General features: G+C 45.2%; 1 protein-coding gene across 6 annotated transcripts in view; it reads left to right on the top strand.

The window, feature by feature from the left end:
• RRBP1 (ribosome binding protein 1) overlaps window positions 1-22,781 on the top strand; it is a 61,882-nt gene that overhangs the window by 3,355 nt on the left and 35,746 nt on the right. For all 6 annotated transcript variants that reach the window (XM_082743209.1, XM_082743211.1, XM_082743207.1 and 3 more), the window contains exon 2: window positions 20,209-22,051. In XM_082743209.1, the coding sequence (XP_082599335.1) occupies window positions 20,230-22,051 (1,822 nt within the window). In that variant the 5' untranslated portion in view covers window positions 20,209-20,229. The remainder of the gene's footprint in view (window positions 1-20,208; window positions 22,052-22,781) is intronic.

The raw sequence follows: 22,781 nt of genomic DNA on the forward strand, positions 1-22,781 counted from the left end.
GGCGCAGCAGATCAGGCGGTGGTCAGGCCAGTTCCTGTTGCTCAGCTGCTGGACAGTGTGGGCGTGGCCTTCTGAATGTTCACCCACAGGACCCGATAGTCCCACATTTGCTGGGATAGTAACTGCTTACAGGAGGACGTGGAGCTACAAGAGTAGAATTAAAAGCTTCAGAGGAAGAAAGTACACACCTGACTGAGATGTATTCAGTGTAAGAAGGTATTTTCATTTTTTTATCAAATGTCTCCTGTGTGCTAGGTCTTTAGACACTATCAATATAAATGAATGAGACCTGTTTCTCATGTGAGGAGACTATGGTCTAGAACTCTGTTGTCCAGTGCAGTAGCCACATAGAGCTGTTTAAGTTTAAAACAAGTACAATCAAGTAGAATTTAAAAAGTGTTTCTTAGTCACACTAGCTGTATTTCACATGCTCAGTAGCCGATCATTATCACTGAGCGTTCTGGACAGTGCTGATCTAGAGATAGCTGGAATTTCTTTCTTTCTTTCTTTCTTTTTTTTTTTTTTTAAGAGTTTGAGGTAGTTGGAATTCTTTAAACGTTCAAGTCTCCATTCTTGATCATTTAAAAATATGTCGAACCATGTAAGATGCCCATTCTGTATGTCAAGAACAGTGGACTAGTGGTAGTTCATGGGTTTCACCTTAATAAGATAGCACCCTTAGAAGGCATTGATTTCTGCCTCATTGTGTACATCGCAAATTGCATACCAAGAAAAAAAAGCAGGTGGGGGAGCAGCACAGATAGTGGCCCTCCCGCCGGGGGAACATTCCTAACCTGTTATCAACAGCATCAGAATTGTCATCCAGACCAACCCAAATCTGTATCGGGTCGACAGCATATGGCTTGTAGGGAAAGTTAATATTTAATTCTAAGGGAGAGCCTGGGCACGAGGGCCATTCTGCATTATAGAAAATTAACTTGGGGACTTCCTAGGAGGCTGTTTTCCTAGGCAGACAAATTCTGACAAGTCTTCTGAAACCTGCATCCCAGCTCCCACATCTAAAAACCAGACCCATCTAGGTACCTGGGTGGCTCAGTTGATTAAGCATCTAACTTTGGCTCAGGTCAGGTCCTGGGATCGAGCCCCTTGTTGGGCCCCCTGCTCAGGGGGGAGTCTGCTTCTCCCTCTCCCTCTGCTCCTCCTCCTGCTCATGCATGTGCACACTCTCTCCCTCTCAGAAAATCTTTTTAAAAAAACAAATAAAAACCAGACACATCTTATGTGTTTCCCTTAAGTGCCATGAATGACGTGTATATCCCACTGTCTAGCAGTGGGGAGGAACTTTGATTTATGAAGAAAGTTTTGTAATTTCTAAATTCGATTAGTTTGGCAAGATCTGAATAGCTGCTGGCCCTTAAACCTCACCCATAGCAGTGTCTTGGTGTTTTCATGCTTGGCTGACGTAAGTTGATTCCTGGGTCATTTGCAGGGATCTGTTCTACTCCATACAACTTTGAAGGGATCAGTGGGTAGTATTTGGGAAGACTTCTTGAATTCCTGCTTGTACTAGTGGGCTTATCTTTGTCCTCCATGTAGAATAAGGTAAAACCAAAGTTAACAAAGAACCTAGAATGACGGGCAGCTAGCTGCTTACTCTCTTTTTGGTCGGAGAGGAGTTTCACTAAGATTGTTCTGGAAGTTACCAGCTATTTATGGTGATAATGAATGTCATCTGCTGACTCAAAGGTTGGAACAAAAGACCATCTTAGGGGCACCTGGGTGGCTCAGTGGGTTAAGCCGCTGCCTTCGGCTCAGGTCATGATCTCGGGGTCCCGGGATCGAGTCCTGCATTGGGCTCTCTGCTCAGCAGGGAGCCTGCTTCCTCCTCTCTCTCTCTCTGTCTGCCTCTCTGCCTACTTGTGATCTCTCTCTGTCAAATAAATAAATCTTTAAAAAAAAAAAAAAAAAGACCATCTTAAACCGAAACCTGTAATTCTAGGCCCTGACAAGGTGTGAGTGGACCCGATGTGTTTTAGGCCGTCTTGAGACTGGTTCCAGGATGGGGCCCTATATAGACTGAACTTGGCCGGCACATGAGATCTGTTTGGCTGCCCTCATGTTATTAAACAACAAAGCACCTTTTAAAGGAGAATTTTCTCATTAAAAATCTAGTTTTGGGGGTTCTTTTGGGGAGAATGAAAATGTTTGCTCAACAGGTCTGCTTTCTTGCATGGCAGCCCTGGACTTGGTCATCCTCTCCGGGCAGGGCCTGTGGCTCTCATTCACCAGCATCCTGTCCTGGTTTACGATACATGCTTGGTATTGGCAGTCCTCAAGGGAGCCGTGTCTACTTCGGCATCTGAGAGCAGAGAGGAGTTGGAGGGCGTCCAGGTGTGACCTGAGTGGTCACCATTGTCTCCTGCTAGCTGCAGGAGGGGGCAGAGAGAGAAGCGGTAGCTGGGGTTCTAGTCTCAGAAATAAGTGGTGCGAGCTTGGACCTGACTTTTATCCTTCCTGGGCTTCAGTTTCTTCTTCATGTAAAATGAAACTAGGCCAGATGGCCCCATCTTTCCGGCCACAAATTTCGGTTTATCCTCAATTCCTTGGTTTCTCATTCTTGTATCCTGTCCAACAGCAAAGCTCCCCTTCAAAACAAAGCAAGAATGCAGCCATTCTCACCACTTCTGCTGGTACCACCCTGGTCCAAACTGCTCTCCTCTCTTTCATGGGTTACTTCATTGGCTCTGAGGAGGTGTCCCTGCTTTTGCCCTCACCCTCTGCCTTTGAGTCTGTTTCCAGAGCAGGTCATATCATTTCTCTATTCAAGAGCCTCCTTGGCCAGAGTCTTTATAGTGGCCCCCAAGGTTCCTGCTTTCACCTGGGCTTCACTCCGTCGTATCCTCTGCTCCAGTCCCACTGGCCTCCTCTGTTTCTCAGGCATGCTTTTGCCTCAGGGCCTTTGCACATGCTGTTGCTGTCCATGGGACGCTGTTTCTTAGATGGCCACGTGGCTCCCCCCAACCCCCGCGCCAGGTCGTCTTCAGGTCAGTGAATTCTTCTCTCCCTAACTACCTTACTTAAAGTGACAGCCCCTAGCGATTCCCCACTCTTATCCCTGCTCCCTGTCCCACTCCTCTGTATCGCTTTCTCTTTGTGATCGCCAGCCAGGCATGTCACATACGTGACTGACTTTGTCCACTCTGCCGACGCAGGGATGCATCTCTTCTCTTTCCCTGAGGTACCCCTAGTGCCTGGCCCACAGTGGATGCCTGTCCTCGCTGAGCTCATGGGGAGAGGATTTTCTCGTGTTCGTGTTCTAGGAGTATATTATTATTTAGCCTGAAGTAGTCAGGATTCCTAGAGCATCACATATAAACACAAAAAACATATTATGAAGCCAAGTGATTTTTGGATTCCGTCCAGCCTGGCTCCAGTGGAGAGGTTGCAAGCAACGTTCACAGAGGAACGCTATTGAATGGGGATGTTTCCTGCTCTGCCCCCAGAGCCCAGGGCTTCGAAGTGACCCTTAGTGGGAGGCCTGCGCATTGGCTTTCTCCCAGCTGCTATAAGCCTCCAGGACAGTTACATTAATCTCCGTGCGCCTCGTCTCCCCACAGCCCGCTGTCCCTGTCATGGTGCCTCGCTGGGGCTGGGCCCTTCCCAGCTGCTCGCGCTTCTAGGAGGAGGACACGCAGTGAGCACCCTCGATTCCCGTCTGTGCCTGAGGAGCCTTAGGTGGGGCTTGGGGAAGAACTGAGCGTATCAGCGACAACACGCTTGCCAGGAAAGAAAATGTTATTTTTACTTTGAACAATGTGCTGGCTCTTTCTGAGAAGAGGAGGATTTTGTATTTAGTGAGCAAGAAGTGTTTCTTAGTGGTAGGAGGAAAATTCTTTTCTTGTAGTTGGCATTTTATTCTCTCTTTTAGTCAGACTTCGAGGAGCACAGACACTGAGGAGCTGAGCCTCCTGCCTCTCGCACAGAGTTCACTGTCCTCGGAGGTCTTGGCATGCGGAGGCCATGGCAGGCCCGAGGAGGTGGTTGGGGCAGGTGGTCTGGTTGGTAAGCGTCCATTCCTGGCCTGCCGCCTTCCTTTTGTTTCCCTTCCCCTCTTCCTGGTTTTGCTTTTGGGCAAGGAAATGAAAAGTTGATCCCAGATTCCTCGCCCTTTGAGATGGGAGCGTCTGGCCTACTCATTTTCCCTGGAAGGGTGAAGACGCTTGCTCTGCCCAAAGCCCAGGTGGTATGTTTCTCTGGAACCTGCCATTCAGTGGTTAAAATGTACCACTTGACTACATCCAAACTGTTTTCTTGTCAGTTAAGACTCCTGCTGAGTAGGAATTAGATGGAGCCTTTTTTTTATTGAATACACTTTCATTTCGTTCTGTCTTCTCAGGATTTGTTGTAAGTAGGAAGAGAAATAGTAATTTTCAGAGCTTAGTAGCAATCACAGTGATTGAGGAAGAGGAGTCAGTGCTAAAAAATAAATGAATTATTGATCCCCTTAAGGAAGTCTTAAACAGTGGCGTGTCAAGGGACAATGAAAAGGGTCAACTTCAGCCATGACTCTGAAGCCCAGCCGCTATTTCCTGTCTTAATCTGCTTCCCTCCTAAAGTTGGGAGCTTATGAAGTTGGAGACTTTTTCTGAACAGTTGGATTTTTAAAAAGTTGCTGCGCAGGACAGTGCGGTGGGCGTGGCCATGGGTCGTGAGGTTGGGGCAGGAGGTGACTGCCTTCCCCCACCTCGGTCCCAGTCACCCAGCTCTTCAGGGGCGGGAGCAATGCCACATTGCCTGGGAGAGGGCTGCGACGTGGCAGCAGTGACAGGACCATATGCTCCAGCGACCAAAGATGCTCTGCCTTCAAGTTCCATGTGATACGGTTTGCCACCACAGTGGGCATATATATTTTTAAGCTCTTTACTAAAAAGTAAAGTAAACTACACTAACTAAAGTAAACTAACTAAAGTAGTTAACTTTAGTTAACTAACTAAAGTAGTTAGTTTACTACTACTTTAAAGTAAACTACACTAACTAAACTAACTAAAGTAGTTAACTTTAGTTAACTAACTAAAGTAGTTAGTTTACTTTAGTTAACTAACTAAACTACACACACAGAAAAGTGCTGTCACAAGTCTGCAGCCCAGTTGTAAACTGCCACAAACCAATCACCCTGTTGAACCAGCAGATCAGGAAATATCCCCCAATAGTTTCCTCTTCTGCCCCCTCCAGCCACTGCCCAGCCCCAAGGGTATCGGCTCTGCTGGTTCCTGGCACACGGATTCGCTCCATTGTGTTTGAACTCGGGTATAGATGGAATCATGCAGCCCGTGCCCTATTGGGCCTTTCCTTGGATGTGGTGGGTGGGAGTGCTCTACGCTGTCAGCCTCCTGGTAGTTCACGGTCATTGTCATGTGGGTGCTCTGGTTTGTGAGTCTTGCGCCTGTGCCTGTTCCACTCTGTGTGGGTACTTGGAGAGTTAACTGGGGGCTCCATGTGTAGTATAGCAGAGACTGCATGATATTGTGAAATATAAAGTCCTGCCCCTCGGTGCGGTGACCATTGATCCACATGGCTGTTAGTTCTGTCCCTAGGAGCAGGATTGCAAGCCTCCAGGAGGCATATGCTGGGCTTTAAAAGAGAGGCCAGACTTTTTCCCAAGGCACGGGGACTCATGTATCCTCCCATCAGCAGGACCGGAGGGCTCGGAATATATTATACAATGGCTGACTTTAAAAAGGAACCAGAATGAAGTTTGAGTTACTGTCGCTGTTAATAAGAAATAACTCCTACCGCACTTCCCAGTTGTCACTGGGATGGGAACATTTGGCCATGGAATTCGTTAATCCGAGGTGGGCTTTTGCAAAAGGCTCATGGAAGAGGGTCAGGTTTTGTTGCTGATGAGCAAATGCTTCCTCTTCACCACAAATCTGAGTGGAAATGCAGCTCCTCTTTGTGCAATGAAGGGAGAACTTCGAACTCAGTTATCTGAGCCCCAGCCCCAGGTTAACATAATGTGTGTTGGAGTAATAAGGGGATTATTATTTCTTCTTCTTCTTCTTTTTAAGATTTTATTTATTTATTTGGCAGAGAGAGACAGTGAGAGAAGGAACACAAGCAGGAGGAGTGGGAGAGGAAGAAGCAGGGAGTCAGATGCGGGGCTCGATCCCAGGACCCTGGGATCAGGACCTGAGTGAGAGCTGAAGGCATGGGCTTAATGACTGAGCTGCCCAGGTGCCTTTAAGGGGATTTTTTAAAAACAAAGGAGCCAGCAGTTGAATACCAGGTGTCATTCAGCCCCAACCCCCACCTTTCTAACCTGGAGTTCCTCCCACCTCCTGGAATCCTTGTGCAGACCCCACCCAGGTCAGTGGGGGTGGACTGCAGACTCCCCTCTTCCTGGGATGGATGTCTATCTGGGTCTGGATTTGGAAGCATCCCTAGCAGCACTGCCAGCCCTGCTGTCACACAACAGGGATGATCACCTTTTTCTTTTGAGAGCTTGGTTGGCTGGGATTTCATTTGGCTAGGAATGCCAAACATCAGTGTCTCTTGGCACAATGGTGCCAAATGTCAGTAGCCCTAAGAAGTGAGGGGCCACTGTGTTCTGGTGATTGGGTGGTCTGGACCAGTCTTCTGAATGAGGTTGGGGGCGGTGCAGGCCCAGTGCTATATAACAGATAAAAAGCACCTTCTGAAAAGCATGGAATGGCTTGGAAGATATTTTCTTTTTTTATTTTAGTGTAATTGAGATACAGTATTCTATTTCATGTGTACAGCAGTGATTTGCATACACTGAGAACTGATCACAGAATAAGTTCAGTTGCTGTCTGTCACTGTGCAAAGTTGGTACAATATTATTGTCTGTATTCCCCATGCTCTGTATCACATCCCCAGGACTTCATTTGTCTTGTAACTGGAAGTTTGTCCCACTTGATTCTCTTCGACCATTTTACCTCCTCCCATTTCCAGCCTCCCTCCCCTCTGGTAACCACCACTCTGTTCTCTGTAACTGAATCTGGGTTTAGTTTGGTTTGGATTGTTAGTTTTTGTGATTTAGATAATGACTTGCAAGTGAAATTATGTGGTATTTGTTTTTCTCCATCTGGCTTATCTCAATCAATGTAACACCCTCAAGGTGTGACTGTGTTTTCACAACGGGCAAGATTTCATTCTTTTTGCCTGAGTAATATTCCAGTGTGAGTGTGTGTGTGTGTGTGTGTGTGTGTGTGTGTGTGTGTAAAGTATACCACCTCTTTTTTGTCCATTCATCTAACTGTGGACACTTGGGTTATTTACTCTTGGAAGATAATGAGGAAACCAAAACCTCAGTGAAAGGAGTGACCTTGGACAGTAAGCCCAACCCCAAGGACATTTGGTAAATGAGGAAAATTCTGAATTTTGAGGACATCTCTGGACACAGAGGGCAGTATGATGGAAGAACCTGCCTACTGAGAGTTCCACAGAGAGCTCCTTTGCGTCCAGGGTGAAGGCAACCCAGAAATAAGCCCATTCCCCTCCTGAGAGCTGGTACTCACAAGTTGTACCTCTTGCACATCCCATGACCTAAGTGGAAGGAAATTCTCCAGCCGATTTTTAAATTCTTTATTTTAGAGTCGACCTGCACAGACAGTGCTCCTGGGCCATTTTGCAAGTGAGCAGATGAGCAGATCTTTGAAGGACTGCTCCTTTATTCCAGGCGTAGTGAAGCCCCATGTGTAATTTTCACAGGAAAGTGAGCAGTCCCTAGTTAGGAATAAGTAAACCCAAGGAATACAGAGTACTGTGAATGGGGACCAGCAGAAACAGATCTGTGAAAATATGAGACCATGGAGGAGTTGACTGAGATTGTAAACAATGCCTCTTACTATACTTCAAGTAATAGACTAGATCAAAAATACATACACGTCAAGGAAACTGTAAAACGACCTAGCAGAATTTAAAAAGGAAGCAGGGACAACCGCTAGACATGAGCAGCTCGATAATTGTAATTAAAAACCCAGCAGATTGAAGAGAAAAAGTGAACTGAAAGAGCAGAATAAAATGTACAGATTTCATCTTCGAAACCCAAATAGATGAATAATTTCTAAGACCGATTAAGAATCAAGGAGGGTAGACTGAGAAGAGTGTCTAATTGGGATTCGGGAAGAGGAGAGAGATTGTGGGCCAGAGCCAGTATTGGCGAGATGACGCCCGAGGGTTTTATGGAGTAGACGAGGCACCCAGCCGAAAAAGGAGAAAACACCCGTATGTAGGCAGTATAGTGATAGTGGAACCAGAAGCGGGGAGAAGTCCAAAATCAAGAAACCCAGATCACTTTTAAGGCAAAAACCAGGACAGGTCATTAGTGACAGCCCCTTCCTTGCTAAAGGAAATTCCGCAGGATGCTCTTGGAGGTCAAGCAATGGCAAATGGGAGGAGTAAGCTGTATAAGCAAGGAGTAAAGAGGGTGGTAAGTATTTGGACCCCTGTAAACACATGTAAAAGAATAATAGTATCATTTGGTGTGGGGGTGGTGGCTGGAAAAGGGAGAGTATTAAATACATAAAAACGTTGTACCATTGAAGGCAGAAGGGATAATGGAGTTAGGGGAAAGGGTAGACTCATTTAACTTTGAACTTGGGGAACCCTGCATGTTCTTTTTAACAGTAATTACTAAAGAATAGAAACTGTCTTTTGTACAAGCAGAAGGGGGGGAAAATGGAATGCTTTTTTAAAAAAGAGATAAGAAAGGACAGATGGGAAAACAGCACAAAATAGATTATAGATTTAAGCTCAAATATATCAGCATTCATATTTAGTATAACTTGATTAGAAACTGCAGTTAAAACATAAAGATAACATTCTGGGTTTTAAAAATCCACTCTTGTGCTGTATACAGGAGACAAGTTGAACATGAAAGATAGAAGATGTATTGTAGAAAGTCTATTAAAAGAAAACTGGTATGGGGGCACCTGGATGGCTCAGTCAGTGGAGCATAGGACTCTTGATCTCCAGTTCGTGAGTTCAAGCGCTGCACTGGGCACAAGGATTACTTAATGCAAAAAAAAAAAAAAAGATGGGGCACCTGGGTGGCTCATTTGTTAAGCCGCTGTCTGCCTTGGGCTCAGGTCATGACCCCAGAGTCCTGGAATAGAGCCCCACATCAGGCTCTCTGCCCAGCAGGGAGCCTGCTTTACCCTCCCCTCTCCCCATTTGTGTTCCCTCTCTCACTGTGTCTCTCGCTCTCTCACTCTCTATGTCAAATAAATAAATAAATAAAATATGTTTTTAAAAAAGGGAGAAAGAGGAAGAGAAGAAAGAAAAGAAAACTGGTGTTATATTATTGTTATATAAAAGAGGCTTTGTCACATACACAGAAAGTATTCTAGAGAGAAAGCACACTTAACAGTGATCAGAGTTTAATTTGGCTTAAAGATAATGCCAGTTTTAACTCTTAAGTGCATCTTAATAAATCACAAAATGCATAAAACAAAAATTGACAGAACCACAAGCAGGGGTCAAATCTGTAATCATGGTAAAGACTTTTAGCACATCCAGTCAGTAATTGACAGCTAACCAGACAAAAATCAATGATTAGAACTTTGAACAAAAGACTGTATATAGTCTAGGACTATATATAAATAAAACATTGCAGCCAACTAACACATATTTGGCTTCAAAAATTTCAATGATTGGTCATATCTGGGGCTTTAAAGTAAGTCTCAACCAATATCAAAGGATTGAAATTATATAGAGCAGGTAATCTCACCACAGTTTAGTAAACTGGAAACACGAATAAAAAGAAATAGAAAATCTCCACTTTTGGAAATTTTGTAAAAGTATGCTTTTAACTAGGTTAGTAAAAGGGGAAATGGAGTGGTAATGAAAATTCTACACTAGTGGGATGTAGCTGAAGTATTATTTACAAGAAAATATGTACCTTTAAATACATCCGAAAAGAAAAGATGAAAAGTAGTGGGCTATAAGTAAGTATCCTTCTCCAGAAGTTACAAAAGACAAAATAAACTGAAACCAGTCTGAAGAAAGTATGGATGAGAAGGGGTGAATGAAACTGAAACCAAGTAAGTAGATGGATGAAGCCAACAAAGCCAAGGTTTCATTCTTAGAAAAGATGAGTAATCTTGACAGATATCAAGCAAAAGTGATCAAGAAAAAGGCAAAATCTTCTCAAGGATGGAATATGGGACTTTACTACAGATGTAGTAGACATTAAAAAGGTAAGTGGTTAGAACGAACAACTTGAGCTAAATAAAAATAAATGAAATAAAATCCAGTGTTGTAGATGTTTATTAAAAATATCTGAAGGATCCCGAGGAGGGGGCTCTACACACATCATATATAGAAGAACTTTTTTTGTTGTTTTTTTTTTAAACATCTCCACATGGGAAGAGTTCTGCAAGTTCTGACAACATAAATAAACTTCTAGGAAAATTATAATTTAGATGCTGAACCAAGAAGAGAACCAAGAACCTAAAATAAACAAAAGATATCTACAAAAAGCAAACATCACACTAACCAGCAGGACATCAAAGTCTTTCCCTTTGAGATAAGGAAAAACAGGATGGCTTCTGTCATTCCTTCTCTTTAGCACTGTGTTGGAGGGAAAATTCAAGAAAAAGTGAAGCCAAAGATAGGAAGATTGGGGAGAAAGGAACAAAGACATGATCCACAGGTAGGATGCTTATGTATGTAGAAAATATTTTTAAAAACCTAAGGAGGTGTCCTAGAATTAAGCGAGGTTGTTGGAGGGGCAAAGTCACCCTGCAGAAATCTGTTATGTTTCTGGATACCAACACCAAACAGAATGAAACAGTTACCACATTTGTAATGGTGGGAAAACTATGAAGAATCAAGAAATAAGTCTTTCCAAAAGCATGTAAGTCCCCACAGTGTGCATTATTTTCCTCTGCCAGGATACCCATGTTTTTCTGTTTGGATGTGATCCGTACAGCCATTTAATGCACAACTCCTATCCTAATGGAATTTTCCGTAGAACCTTCTTTCATCGTGCACTTGGGAGTGTTGATGTGCTGAGGTTTGCTTGGATACGGTGCCGAAGAGACTGGTCCCTGCTTTCTGGGAGCCTGGTGTCTGGCCCATTAAGAATTCTGTCGTGGGCCAGCACATCTTAACTGTCATCATTTTGAGAAGTCAGGGTTCTGGATTCCTACCTTAGAGGCCTGTTGTCTTCATTGATGAGGGGAAGCCTGTAAGCTCTAGGAAGATTTAGGCCTTTTGAAGTACTTACTTTTCGAAAGACTGTTATTTTGGAGAAACACAAAAACTTGTCAATTCTTTCTTTTTTTCCTTAGGCATAGAAATTGAATCTGAAATAGCCGATGAATAAGCAAAGGCTTATAATAGAGTACATTTCTATTTTTAGTGTTTCATCTTTCTTCAAAATGAGTACAGCATTGTTTTGTTAAAGTTGTTTCCATTCTCTTAAAACATGAAATAAATTATTTCAGAATATGTTGTTTAGTGACGGAATTTTCTCTTAGTTTCTCTGGGTTTAAAAAAAAAAAAAATTAGAGATTACACTTAGTATTTGGATGAGGTGATCCGAAAACCCTCTTCTCCAGACACTTAGAAATGTTAAAGTTAATAAACATTCTCTAAAAAAGCATAGCTAAGCTTATAAGTTAGTACTAAGAGAGATTGCCAGGGGCTGTAAGTGGAGGGCGAGGGGAATGAGGGAGGCCTAGAAGTAAGCTGACCCTGGGTGTGGGTGGAGTCTTGTCAGCTGGAGTCACCTAGGTCTTGGGCCTAGGTGACCCCATGGGAACAGGGGGCTCATTTGTTGGGGGATGGGACCTGAGCCTCCCCTCATCCTCTCATGTGAAACTCGCTCCCTTGAAGGGCGGCACTCTCAAGGGAAGGGCAACCTAGTGGCCAGGGGAGATGACCCAGGAGCTTCGCTGTTTTGTCCTGGGGCCAAGTCAGTCTCCATGAGAACCTGCTTTTGGGAAGCCCATGCCTCGTGTAAAAATCAGTCCATGGCTTTTCTCTTTCTGAGGGCCTGGTTGAAGCAAAGATTAAACTGCTCTAAGACAAGCCCACAACTCAGCCCAGACAGGATTTCCTCTGATAAAGTCCCACCAAAGATGTGACACAAAATCACTATTTAAGGCATTAAAGTGGGTGATAAAAAACATTAATGGAAAAAATAATATGGGAAAAATAATACCAGGGAAAAAACCAGGCCAACTTGAAAACAAATTGTTTATTCAAAGGACTGATTATAGAGCTGGTTAGATTCAGCTGAAGAGACCATTGGAGAAGTAGATCATATATCTGAGGAGTTTTCCCAAGTGGCAGCACGGAGAGCTTGAGGTCTAATTAGGAATCCTGCCGCAAAGAAGGAGCAAGAATATTTTCAAAGAGCAAAGTGGCCTGGGGTTTTCCAGAATTTATGAAAAATGTGAGCCCTCAAGCTCAGGATGCGTAATGAGTCTGAAAAAGATAAAGATACATGCCTAAAAATATTTTGTTGAGTCTTTAGAACCCCAAAAGTGAATCTTAAAAGTTCTGAGAGATTTTTTTTTTAGAGGTGTCATAAAGGAACAACAAATGAATAGTGAGTTTCCCAATAATAACTCCTCCTCCCCCACCAGAAAGAGCCAGAAGACAGGAAGACAGATAAAATAATATCTTCAAAGTGGTGAGAGAAAAGGACTGTCAGCATGGAATTCTGTATTCAGCTAATCCATTCATGAAGAGTGCGGGTGGAATAAGGACATTATTGCAGGTCTGTGAGGACTTGAAAAAGTTGATCCAGAGCTGCTCATTGCTGAAAGGGCTGGTCAAGGATGTACTTTGGAAAGAAGGGGGTAAGCTGCAAGAAGCAGTGGTCCGCGAATAAATTGGTCAACATTTAGGGAATGCATACATAAACTGTCTGAGGAAAAACGAGGAGTAGGTCTGGGGTGTGATGGAAAAGGGGAGGATGCATCAGGTTGGAAAAGGGGCTCATGCCAGTTGGAAGGGCACCAGACGTCAGACCTTCTCCAGTTCTGCTGCTGTTGAGGATGTGGCTGGAGACACATGAAATGGGGTTAGAAATATGGAAGGGACAAAGCATTTTGATTAGGGATGCCTGGGTGGCTCAGTGGGTTAAGTGTCTGCCTTCATCTCGGGTCATGATCTTGGGGTCCTGGGATGGAGCCTTGAATCAGGCTCCCTGCCCAGCGGGTCCCTCTGCCCCGCCCCACTCATGTATGTGTGCACGCATGTGCTCTCTCAAAATCTTTTTTTTTTTTTTTTTTTTTAATTTTATTTGACACAGAGATCACAAGTAGGCAGAGCAGCAGTCGGGGGGCGGCGGGGAGGGGAAGCAGGTTCTCTGCTGAGCAGAGAGCCCAGTGCGGGGCTCGATCCCAGGACCCTGAGCCCATGACTCAAGCTGAAGGCAGAGGCTTAACCCACTGAGCCACCCAGGCGCCCCTCTCTCTCTCTCAAAATCTTTAAAAAACTTTTTAGTTACAAGTTCAGTAGTCACTAAAAAAATAGTAAGAACAGCATGTATTAACTTCCAAACACCATAGAGGAAAAGGAGATAAAACCTTAATAGTCCAATAGATGCAGAAATAAAGGGGGTTAGGGCAGAATAAGCAAGGAAGAAGGATTATAAATAGGAATGACAAAATAAAGGTTTAAATGAGTCCAATTATATAGGAAATCACAATAGGCGTTGATGAATTAAACCTACCAGTTAAAAAGACAAATTGCTACATTGGTCTTAAAATAAAATCCAGCTTTATGCTATTTTTAAGAGTTCTACTTAAAACATACGAACACAGAAAGGTTGAAAGTAAAGAATAGAAAATGATTCTAGGCCAATATTAACCTCCCAAAAGTTGGTATAACTTTTAAAATAATCAGACAAACTAGACTTTCCTGGGGAAAAAGAAGTTCATTTTTAGGGATAAAGAAGGTCACTATATAATAGGGGGAAATAGCAGAGGCTGTATCAGGAAGGTGTAACAATGCTGACCTGAAGTTCAGCTAATGAGATGGCCTTCAAATAAAGCCTACATTGACAGATTTCCAGGAGAAACCGCTGAGTCCATGATCATGGTATGAAATATTAAGTTCTCATTAGCTATTAGATTGAGCTGGCAAAACAGGGTTCTATAAAACATTTTTAAGCTCAAACTAAGGATACGCATAGAACCCTACACTCCAGAGTACACGCTTATTTATAAAAATTGACCACAGTCTAGCAAAATATACCAAATACCATAGTCTAAATCAGTATGTTGAGCCTCAAAATCAATTTAATTGGTTACAAAAAACCTTTTCAAATGTTTTAATGGTGTAGAGAATACTGGTGCATCTGTGTACTAGTATTATTTCATGAAAGCTCATTATTTATATGTTGTATGTCACAATACACACACACATATACAAATGCTAATGTGTATGTTTCTGCATCCTGGGTCATGGAAAAAATTATTAATATGTCTGGATCCTGGTTAAAACTCTGAAAGCTTTGTCCCATATCACACAGAACAGAGTCCATGATGACAGCACAGTTAAATGAGGAACTGTCAATGATAATTCAAAACTCCCCAGTGTTAGGGGAGTTAAGGACACAGCTACCTCACAAGTCTGTGAAAGTAGTGTGTGTGTGCTATAGCTTGTAAGATGAAGCCACAGCAGTACTTAGAGGGAAATTTATTGCCTTAAGTATTTGCTGCAAGAAAAAAGAAAGGCCTGGAAATTAATAAATGTCTTATGTCAGAAAGTTAGAAAGAACAGAATAAACCAATAGAAATGAGAAGAAGAAATAATAAAAATTAATTGGGGTATGCTGGATCACAAACCCAAAAGGCTGGTTCTAGAATCATTGAAATTGAATCATCAATTTATAACAGCCAAGACCCGGAAACGACCTAAGTCCATACACAGATGAGTAGATGAAGTTGTGCCACACACACACTTGCACACATACTCGTGTGCCCACTCACCATGGAATATTATTCAGCCGTAAGAAGGGAAACCTTGCCATTTGTGACAACATGGAGGACCTTGCAGGCCTTATACGAAGGGAAACAAGACAGAGGAAGACAAATTCATATGATCTCACATACATGTGAAATCTGAAGGAGAAAAAAAACAAAAAACAACAACAACCCAAAACCAGTTTCCTAGAAAAAGAGATGACATGTGGTTACCATGGGCAGGGGGAGGGGGAATTGCAGCAAGAGGGTCAGAAGGTACAGACACCCACTTACGACATAACTCCATGCCGGGGACGTACCAGACAGCATGATGACTAAGCTAACATCACTGTGTGTGGCGTGTCTGAACGTCGTTAAGAGAGTAGAAGCTCTCCTCACAAGGAGGAAAGAATGTTTATCCTTTTTTTTTCTGTCTTGTTTTTGTCTCTATATGAGGTGATGAGTATTACCTGAACTTAGTGTGGGAATCATTTCTTTCTCCCTATATATGTCAAGGCATTGTGCTATACACCTTACACAGAACTGTCCTGTGTCCTATCTCAATAAAACCGAGTGGAAAAATTAAATTAGCACTTAAAATTCACCTTCCTCCCTCTTTTCCCCACCACCAAGAACAGAGCTGGGAATACAGATCTTGACAGTTTTACAGGCAGATTCCACCAAACCTACAAAGAACAGGGGGAAGGGGACCATCCTTAGCTCATTTTATGAGCTGTGGGTGACCTTGCTACCAAGATCACATAAGAACTGGGTCATAAGAATGACACCTGATTTCTCTCACTTATGAGCACACATGCAAATCTCACAAAAAAAAAAAAAAAAAAAGTGAACAAATCTAGTGATACATTAAAAAAAAAAAGGCCCAACATCAAGAAGCGTTTATACCATACGAACCATCTGTGAGTTAACATTAGAACATATATTATTGTGATTCAACCCATTTCAGATTAGAGAAAATGTCAAGTGGTAAAGAAAAAGCATTTGCTAACATTCAGTACCCAATTGTTAAAGAAGAAGAAGAAAAGAAAAGAGAACTAGGAATTCAAGATAGCTTAACCTGATGAAATGTTTCTACCAAAAAACCTATGGTCAGCATGGCGTCTGATAGAAGTGGAGACTCAGAGGTGAGCCCAGTTAGCCCCCCTCCAACCCCAATCAACACCACTTCAGAGCCCTGTGACACGAGAGATGGGGTGGTAGAAAACGGATGGTCACAGTATTTTTCACAATATTTGAAAACCATCAGACATAGAGGGGGTGGCGCCTGCGTGGCTCAGTCGGTTAAGCATCTGACTCTTGATTCTGGCTCAAGTCATGATCTCAGGGTCGTGAGATGGAGCCCCATGTCTGACTCTGGGTATGGGTGCTTAAGATTCTCTACCCCCCACCCCGTCCCTTCCCCACTTCTTTTTCTCTCCTCTGCAAAAAAAACCTTAGGAGATGGTAGTCCTGATGTGGCCGTATCTGCTAGGGTCTCTGATTTATTGTCACTTTGTTTTAGTTTTGTATCTTCCTAGCTGGTCACCTTGTGCCCAGAAAGTGAATCTAGAGACTTGCTCTCTTGGACACCCACCCAGCACACCCCTGCCTCACTAGTCTCCCTTCCCCTGGCCCACAGCAGAGGAGCTGCTCAGTGATGAGTCCCGGCCCTGGGGGTGCTTTAAAGGGTCTCTTCACAAAACCTACTCAAATCCCAATTGCCCTAGGAATGGAAGAAAATCCATTCTCTCAGGACCCTCAAGGTAGGTCAGTGAGTTTCCACCAGCTGAGCCTGGGAGTGGTCCCCAAGCCTTTGGGTGGCCTCTTGCTTCCTTCCCTCCTGGAACCTTGACGTTTCTGCTCTACACTCTTAAGTGTACTAGCAATAGTAAGTACAAGCACCTAGTTTATAGACCTCTCCCAAAGCCATCGAACATAGGTTCTCTGTGGTCAGCCCATACAAGATGTGGATGGTCACATAGCTGGCCCTGTTCTTTGCCCAGTTGGGCCTGGCCTGTGGGAAACCCAGAGAGACATTCCTGCTGGGGGTCCTTTTGTGACAGCATGAATTTCAGAAGCAAAGCCCCCAGAATGCTGGTGTCAAGAGCATTTTAGGAGGCAACCCTTGTGTTCTCACCCCTGTGAGTCTGGGATCTCTCCGTGATGTTCCTGCCCCACCCAAGCCAACTGCCGAGCAACAAGATGGCTGCCTCTCCCTTGGCACTCCTTGCTGTCTGTGGGGATATGGCCTTCACTGTAAATGTTTCGGGGTACTACTTATCAAGACTAGGGCTTTTCATTTTTCCTGTGAAAGATTTCTTTTAATGAAATTCTAACTCAGAAATTAGTGGTGGGGAATAGGATTTCTTTTTCAAGCAGCCCGTTCTGCCAAACTTGGAAGACATATCGGGCTGCCATCAAACATACATTTGTGTGTGCAGCAGAGGAAGAAATATTCTCCCCAGCTTAGCTTTGTGGAGTCTGTGCTCCCAACAGAGGATATATTTTTGTATCCCATATTGGCCTAACTTGAGTAAGATTCAAGGCGATTTTTTTCAGCCCTGGCTCTTCTACCTCCACCACAAGGTTGCCCCAATCCTACAATGCTCAGCAGGAAACAGACCCTGCTTTGTAAGAGCCTGGTGACCGCGTTAGCACCGTGACCCTCCTGCAGCTCCCCGGGAGACAGCTCTTGGAGGGTAGTTGCTGAGAAGCTGCTTGGGGCTCATGGCGTGACTCAGACCCCTGGCATTGCACTGCCTCAGAAGAAGGGGAGTGTGTCAGAGGTCTTTTGTCATCAGAATAGACTCCTACAGTAATTATAATGTGGTGTTTGTACCTGAACGTGTCTGTGTTGGCAAAGTTTGGAGAGGTCCTTGTGAGGACCCAGAGTTCTAGTGGATGGATGTCCACCGAGACTGTAGAACGTTCCACACCTTCTTGTCCCTGCCCTTCCATCCACTGGATTCCCTCCAGGACCGAGTAGGGTACAGTTTCCTTTCCCATACCTCGTTTGTGAGTGTGTTCCTAGAAAGGCTAATTTGGGACACCCTCTCCTGAGGGCACCTGGCACCTGGCTGTGGCTCCCACTGTCAGAACCCACAGCCAGAGGTCAGAATCCACTTGCCCAGGGTTCGAAGGCTCCATGAATCCATGTCACACTTCACTTGTGAAGGTTATGGCTGTGATAAAGAGGTTCCCTGGTCCTGCAGACCCAGGGTGATAGTCAGGGGGAAATAAATGTTTTAGCCACAGCTGATGGGGGTTACGGCTGGGGGAGCACGGGCCATGGAGTTTTTGTCACGAGTCCCTTAAACCCTGTTCTAGCAAGGGACTTATTTAGAAAGTGAAATTTTGCGTGTGTTCTGTGATGAGAACTATTCTTCTTTGAATTTAATGTTGAGACACATAAAACAATCTCTTCTCAGTCCCTTCTTTAAAATGCCCTACTGTGAGAATTTGGATTTTGTGATTTTTTTTTTTTTTTTTTTTTGGAGAGATTTCCCACTCTCTTGCCGTCCTCAACGGATGAGGAATCTCAACTGACAAGCCTGGACCTGGCCTGCCCCAAGGTCTAGAGATTTGCAGGGGGTGGGGGTCATGCCAGGAAGGGAGCCTGTTGACCTCTCTCCTTCTGCGCCCTCCTCCCTCTTTCCACCTTAGCTTGTCTGCCTTCTTACATTTGTCTTCTGTTCACTAATTCCACCACTGCTCCTTTTTACGGGGGCCTAGGATCTGTTCAGGGAACTGGGACTGTGATAGTAGCATCAAAATTAGTTGATAAAAGATGGATGGATCCAAATAAGTAAGCCTCTTGGGGCTCCTCACTGAAGTCGGACCCAGCCTGGGCAGGCAGCCAGGAAGCTGTGGACTGGTCCACAGGCAGTGAAAAGAGGTGGCTTGTGCTCTTGGTTTGGAAAATGTCATCAGGCAAAGGGCTCCCTCCCTGGGGTGAGGATTGGGTCTGATGACAATGGTTTCCCTTCCTCTTTGCAGCCTGCAGCCATGAAATTCCACACCTGGGGTCTCTTATTTGGTGTACTTTCCCTGACTTCCTGTTTCCTAATGTGCAGATTGCAAATATTGCCACTCCTGTGTGTGTGTGTGTGTGTGTGTGAGAGAGAGAGAGAGAGAGAGAGAGAAGTGGGGGAAGGGAGAGGGAGCGGGAATCTTAAGCAGGCTGCATGCCCAGGACTGAGCCTGCCTGACTCGGGGCTTGATTTCACAGCCCCGAGATCATGACCTGATCTGAAATAAAGAGTCCGACCCTCAATCAACTCCACACGGACACCCCACAAGTTTTGCAACTCTTTAGGAACTATCCTGAGGGCCATTTTTTTCTCAACAAATTTTTGATCACTTTCCAGGATTCTGAAGGATTGTCTCTGACCCTTGGTCATCGCGTTTATCACAGCACTGGGGAAGGGAGACAACAGAGTAGAGATGGTGTGCCAGGGGCAGAGCGCATGCAGTTGAAAGCCTGTAGAAGGACTTGGTTTAGTTTACATGGTATTTTTATTTTTAATCCATTGATTTCACTTTAGGAAAAAAAAAAGATTTCTAGACTAATTTGAAAAAAAGTAAGCGATATCTCAACATGGCGCTCACATTTCTATAACAATCAGCTATAGCTGGGTGATGCTTTCCCCCTAATTTGCTGGGACATTCTTGCCACAGTCCTCACCACTCCCCATTGCTCACCCCTGTCCATGCATGTGTTTATGTGCATCTTTGACCCCTGCAGTAGAGAATCTATCAAATTGTGATTGGGACTTCTGAGTCTCCAGGGTATTACATGTCTAGACCTGTACGCTGCTGATGCTCTATTGCTTCCTATCCTAGCACTAACGGGGGCTGCTCATATCTTGCATAAAAACTTATATCTGGGGGTGCCTGGGTGGCACAGTCAGTTAAGCATTTGAATCTTGGTTTTGGCTCAAGTTGTGATTCAGGGTCATGAGATCGAGTCCCCGTGGGGCTTCAGGATCTTGAGATTGAGCCCCACGTCAGGCTCTGCATGGAGTCTGCTTAAGTTTCTTTGTACCCTCCCCAGCCTGTGAGTGCATGCTCACTTGCTCTCTCTCAAATAAATAAATCTTTTTTTTTTTTTTAAAGGTGCCTCACTTCTAAAGAGGGGCAGGAAGGAATGTATGACATCAGAGATTGTAGGAATTTGTTTCTTCTTTGAACTTACCAGTCTGAAGAATTAGTGAAAGGTTAAGTTTGGGGGTGGGGATGAGGATGGAAACTAATAAATGCTGCAGTTTCTGCAAAAAGTAATCTACATGTATGTATTTGGCAGGTGAAAGGAAAGCAAGCCAGGATGGATATTTACGACACTCAGACCTTGGGGGTTGTGGTCTTTGGTGGATTCATGGTTGTTTCTGCCATTGGCATCTTCCTCGTGTCAACCTTCTCCATGAAGGAGACGTCCTATGAAGAAGCCCTGGCCAACCAGCGCAAGGAGATGGCGAAAACTCACCACCAGAAAGTGGAGAAGAAGAAGAAGGAGAAAACAGTGGAGAAGAAAGGAAAGACCAAGAAAAAGGAAGATAAACCTAATGGGAAGATACCTGACCATGAGCCAGTCCCCAACATGACCATCCTTCTCAAAGACCCAGTGCGGGCACCTGCAGTGGCCGTGGCTCCAACCCCAGTCCAGTCCCCCATGGTCATTGCCCCCATAGCCACGGTACCAGCCATGCCCCAAGAGAAGCTCGCCTCCTCCCCTAAGGACAAAAAGAAAAAGGAGAAAAAAGTGGCAAAGGTGGAACCAGCAGTCAGTTCTGTAGTGAATTCCATCCAAGTTCTTGCCTCCAAGGCTGCCATCTTAGAAACTGCTCCCAAGGAGGTGCCTATGGTGGTTGTGCCCCCAGTGGGTGCCAAGGCCAGTATCCCCGCCACTGGCACTGCACAGGGTAAAAAGGCAGAGGGAGCCCAGAACCAGAGCAAAAAGGCAGAAGGAACCCCCAACCAGGGCAAAAAGGCAGAGGGGGCTCCCAACCAGGGCAAAAAGGCAGAGGGAGCCCAGAATCAGGGCAAAAAGGCAGAGGGAGCCCAGAATCAGGGCAAAAAGGTAGAAGTGGCCCCAAACCAGGGCAAAAAAGCAGAGGGGGCCCAGAATCAAGGCAAAAAGGCAGAAGGAACTCCAAACCAGGGCAAAAAGGCAGAAGCGGCCCCCAACCAAGGCAAAAAGACAGATGGGGCCCCCAACCAGGGCAAAAAGGCAGAGGGAGCTCCCAACCAGGGCAAAAAAGTTGAGGGGGCCCAGAATCAGGGCAAAAAGACAGAAGGGGCACAGAATCAGGGCAAAAAGTCAGAGGGGGCCTCCAACCAGGGCAAAAAGGCAGAGGGGAGCCCCAATCAGGGCAAAAAGGTGGAAGTGGTTCAGAACCAGAGCAAAAAGGTAGAGGGAACCCCCAACCAGGGCAAAAAGGCAGAGGGGTCCCAGAACCAGGGCAAAAAGGCAGAGGGGTCCCAGAACCAAGGCAAAAAAGCTGAGGGGACCCAGAACCAGGGCAAAAAGGCAGAAGTGGCCCAGAACCAGGGCAAAAAGGCCGAGGGGGCCCCTAACCAGGGCAAAAAGGAGGGAACCCCAAACCAGGGCAAAAAGGCAGAGGGGACCCCCAACCAGGGTAAAAAGGCAGAGGGGGGCCCCAACCAGGGCAAAAAGGAAGGAACCCCAAACCAGGGCAAAAAGACAGAAGGGACCCCCAACCAGGGCAAAAAGACAGAGGGGGCCCAGAATCAAGGCAAAAAGGCTGAGGGGGGCCAGAATCAGGGCAAAAAAGCCGAGGGGGCCCAGAATCAGGGCAAAAAAGCCGAGGGGGCCCAGAATCAGGGCAAAAAGGCAGATTCCATTGCTAATCAGGGCACAAAGGCAGAGGGTGTTGTGAGCCAGGGGAAAAAAGGAGAGGGGGCCCCCAATCAAGGCAAAAAGGCAGAGGGAACCTTAAACCAGGGCAAAAAGTCAGAAGGGTCCCCCAACCAGGGCAAAAAGGTGGATGCGTCTGTCAATCAGGGTAAAAAGGCAGAGTCAGCTCCTATCCAAGGCAAAAATGCAGATATGGTCCAGAGCCAAGATGCACCAAAGCAAGAAGCTCCTGCGAAGAAGAAGTCTGGTTCAAAGAAGAAAGGTGAGCCTGGTAAGTAGTTCTGATATCTCTGTGAACTTGGTGGGGGAAGCTATCCTTCAGTGGCCTATGGATTCCTTCTGGGGGAGCCTTATGTATCAGTTAGCTGTTGCCACAGCAGAGCTGCATAACAAACATTCCAGAATTTGGTAGCTTACACCAGCAGTCATTTATTCATGTTCATGCTTCTGTTGAACTGGCTGAAGGTTGACTGATCTGGGTTGTCTCTGCTGAGTGGCTCATGTTTTGGCTCCTTCCTGCAGGTTGAACCTCAGTCTGTTGCACATGGGTTCCCTTCTGGGCTCTAGCCTGAGACCTCAGGGATTCTGGAGGGCAGAAGCCCTTCTCATGGTGATGGCAGAGCTGTGAAAGGATACATTTCAAGCCAGCATCCTGTTGGCCCGAGCAAGTCATGTGACCAAGCCAGCAGCAAGGGACAGGAAGCCCACTTTCTCCAGTGGGCCAGACTGCTACATGGCGTTGGAAAAGGTGTGAGGAAAAGAAAGGAATTGGGAATAGTAATTCCATCTGCCATGCAGTCTGGAACACTTCTGTGTCTGGGCAGATCTTCGAGGCCTGTGTTCTACCAGCCCGTTCTGTCGCTAACCTCACGTGGTACTCATGTCTGTGTGTTTGTTAAATGAATAATGGCAGGGTGTTTTAAAGGAGCGGTGGCATCCAACCCCACCCCACCCCCAGTTTTTCCTCTTCCCTATCCCAGTTACTTAGTGGGTCATTTTAT

Source organism: Mustela nivalis (genome assembly GCF_964662115.1).
Source record: "Mustela nivalis genome assembly, chromosome: 8".
NCBI lineage: Eukaryota > Metazoa > Chordata > Mammalia > Carnivora > Mustelidae > Mustela > Mustela nivalis.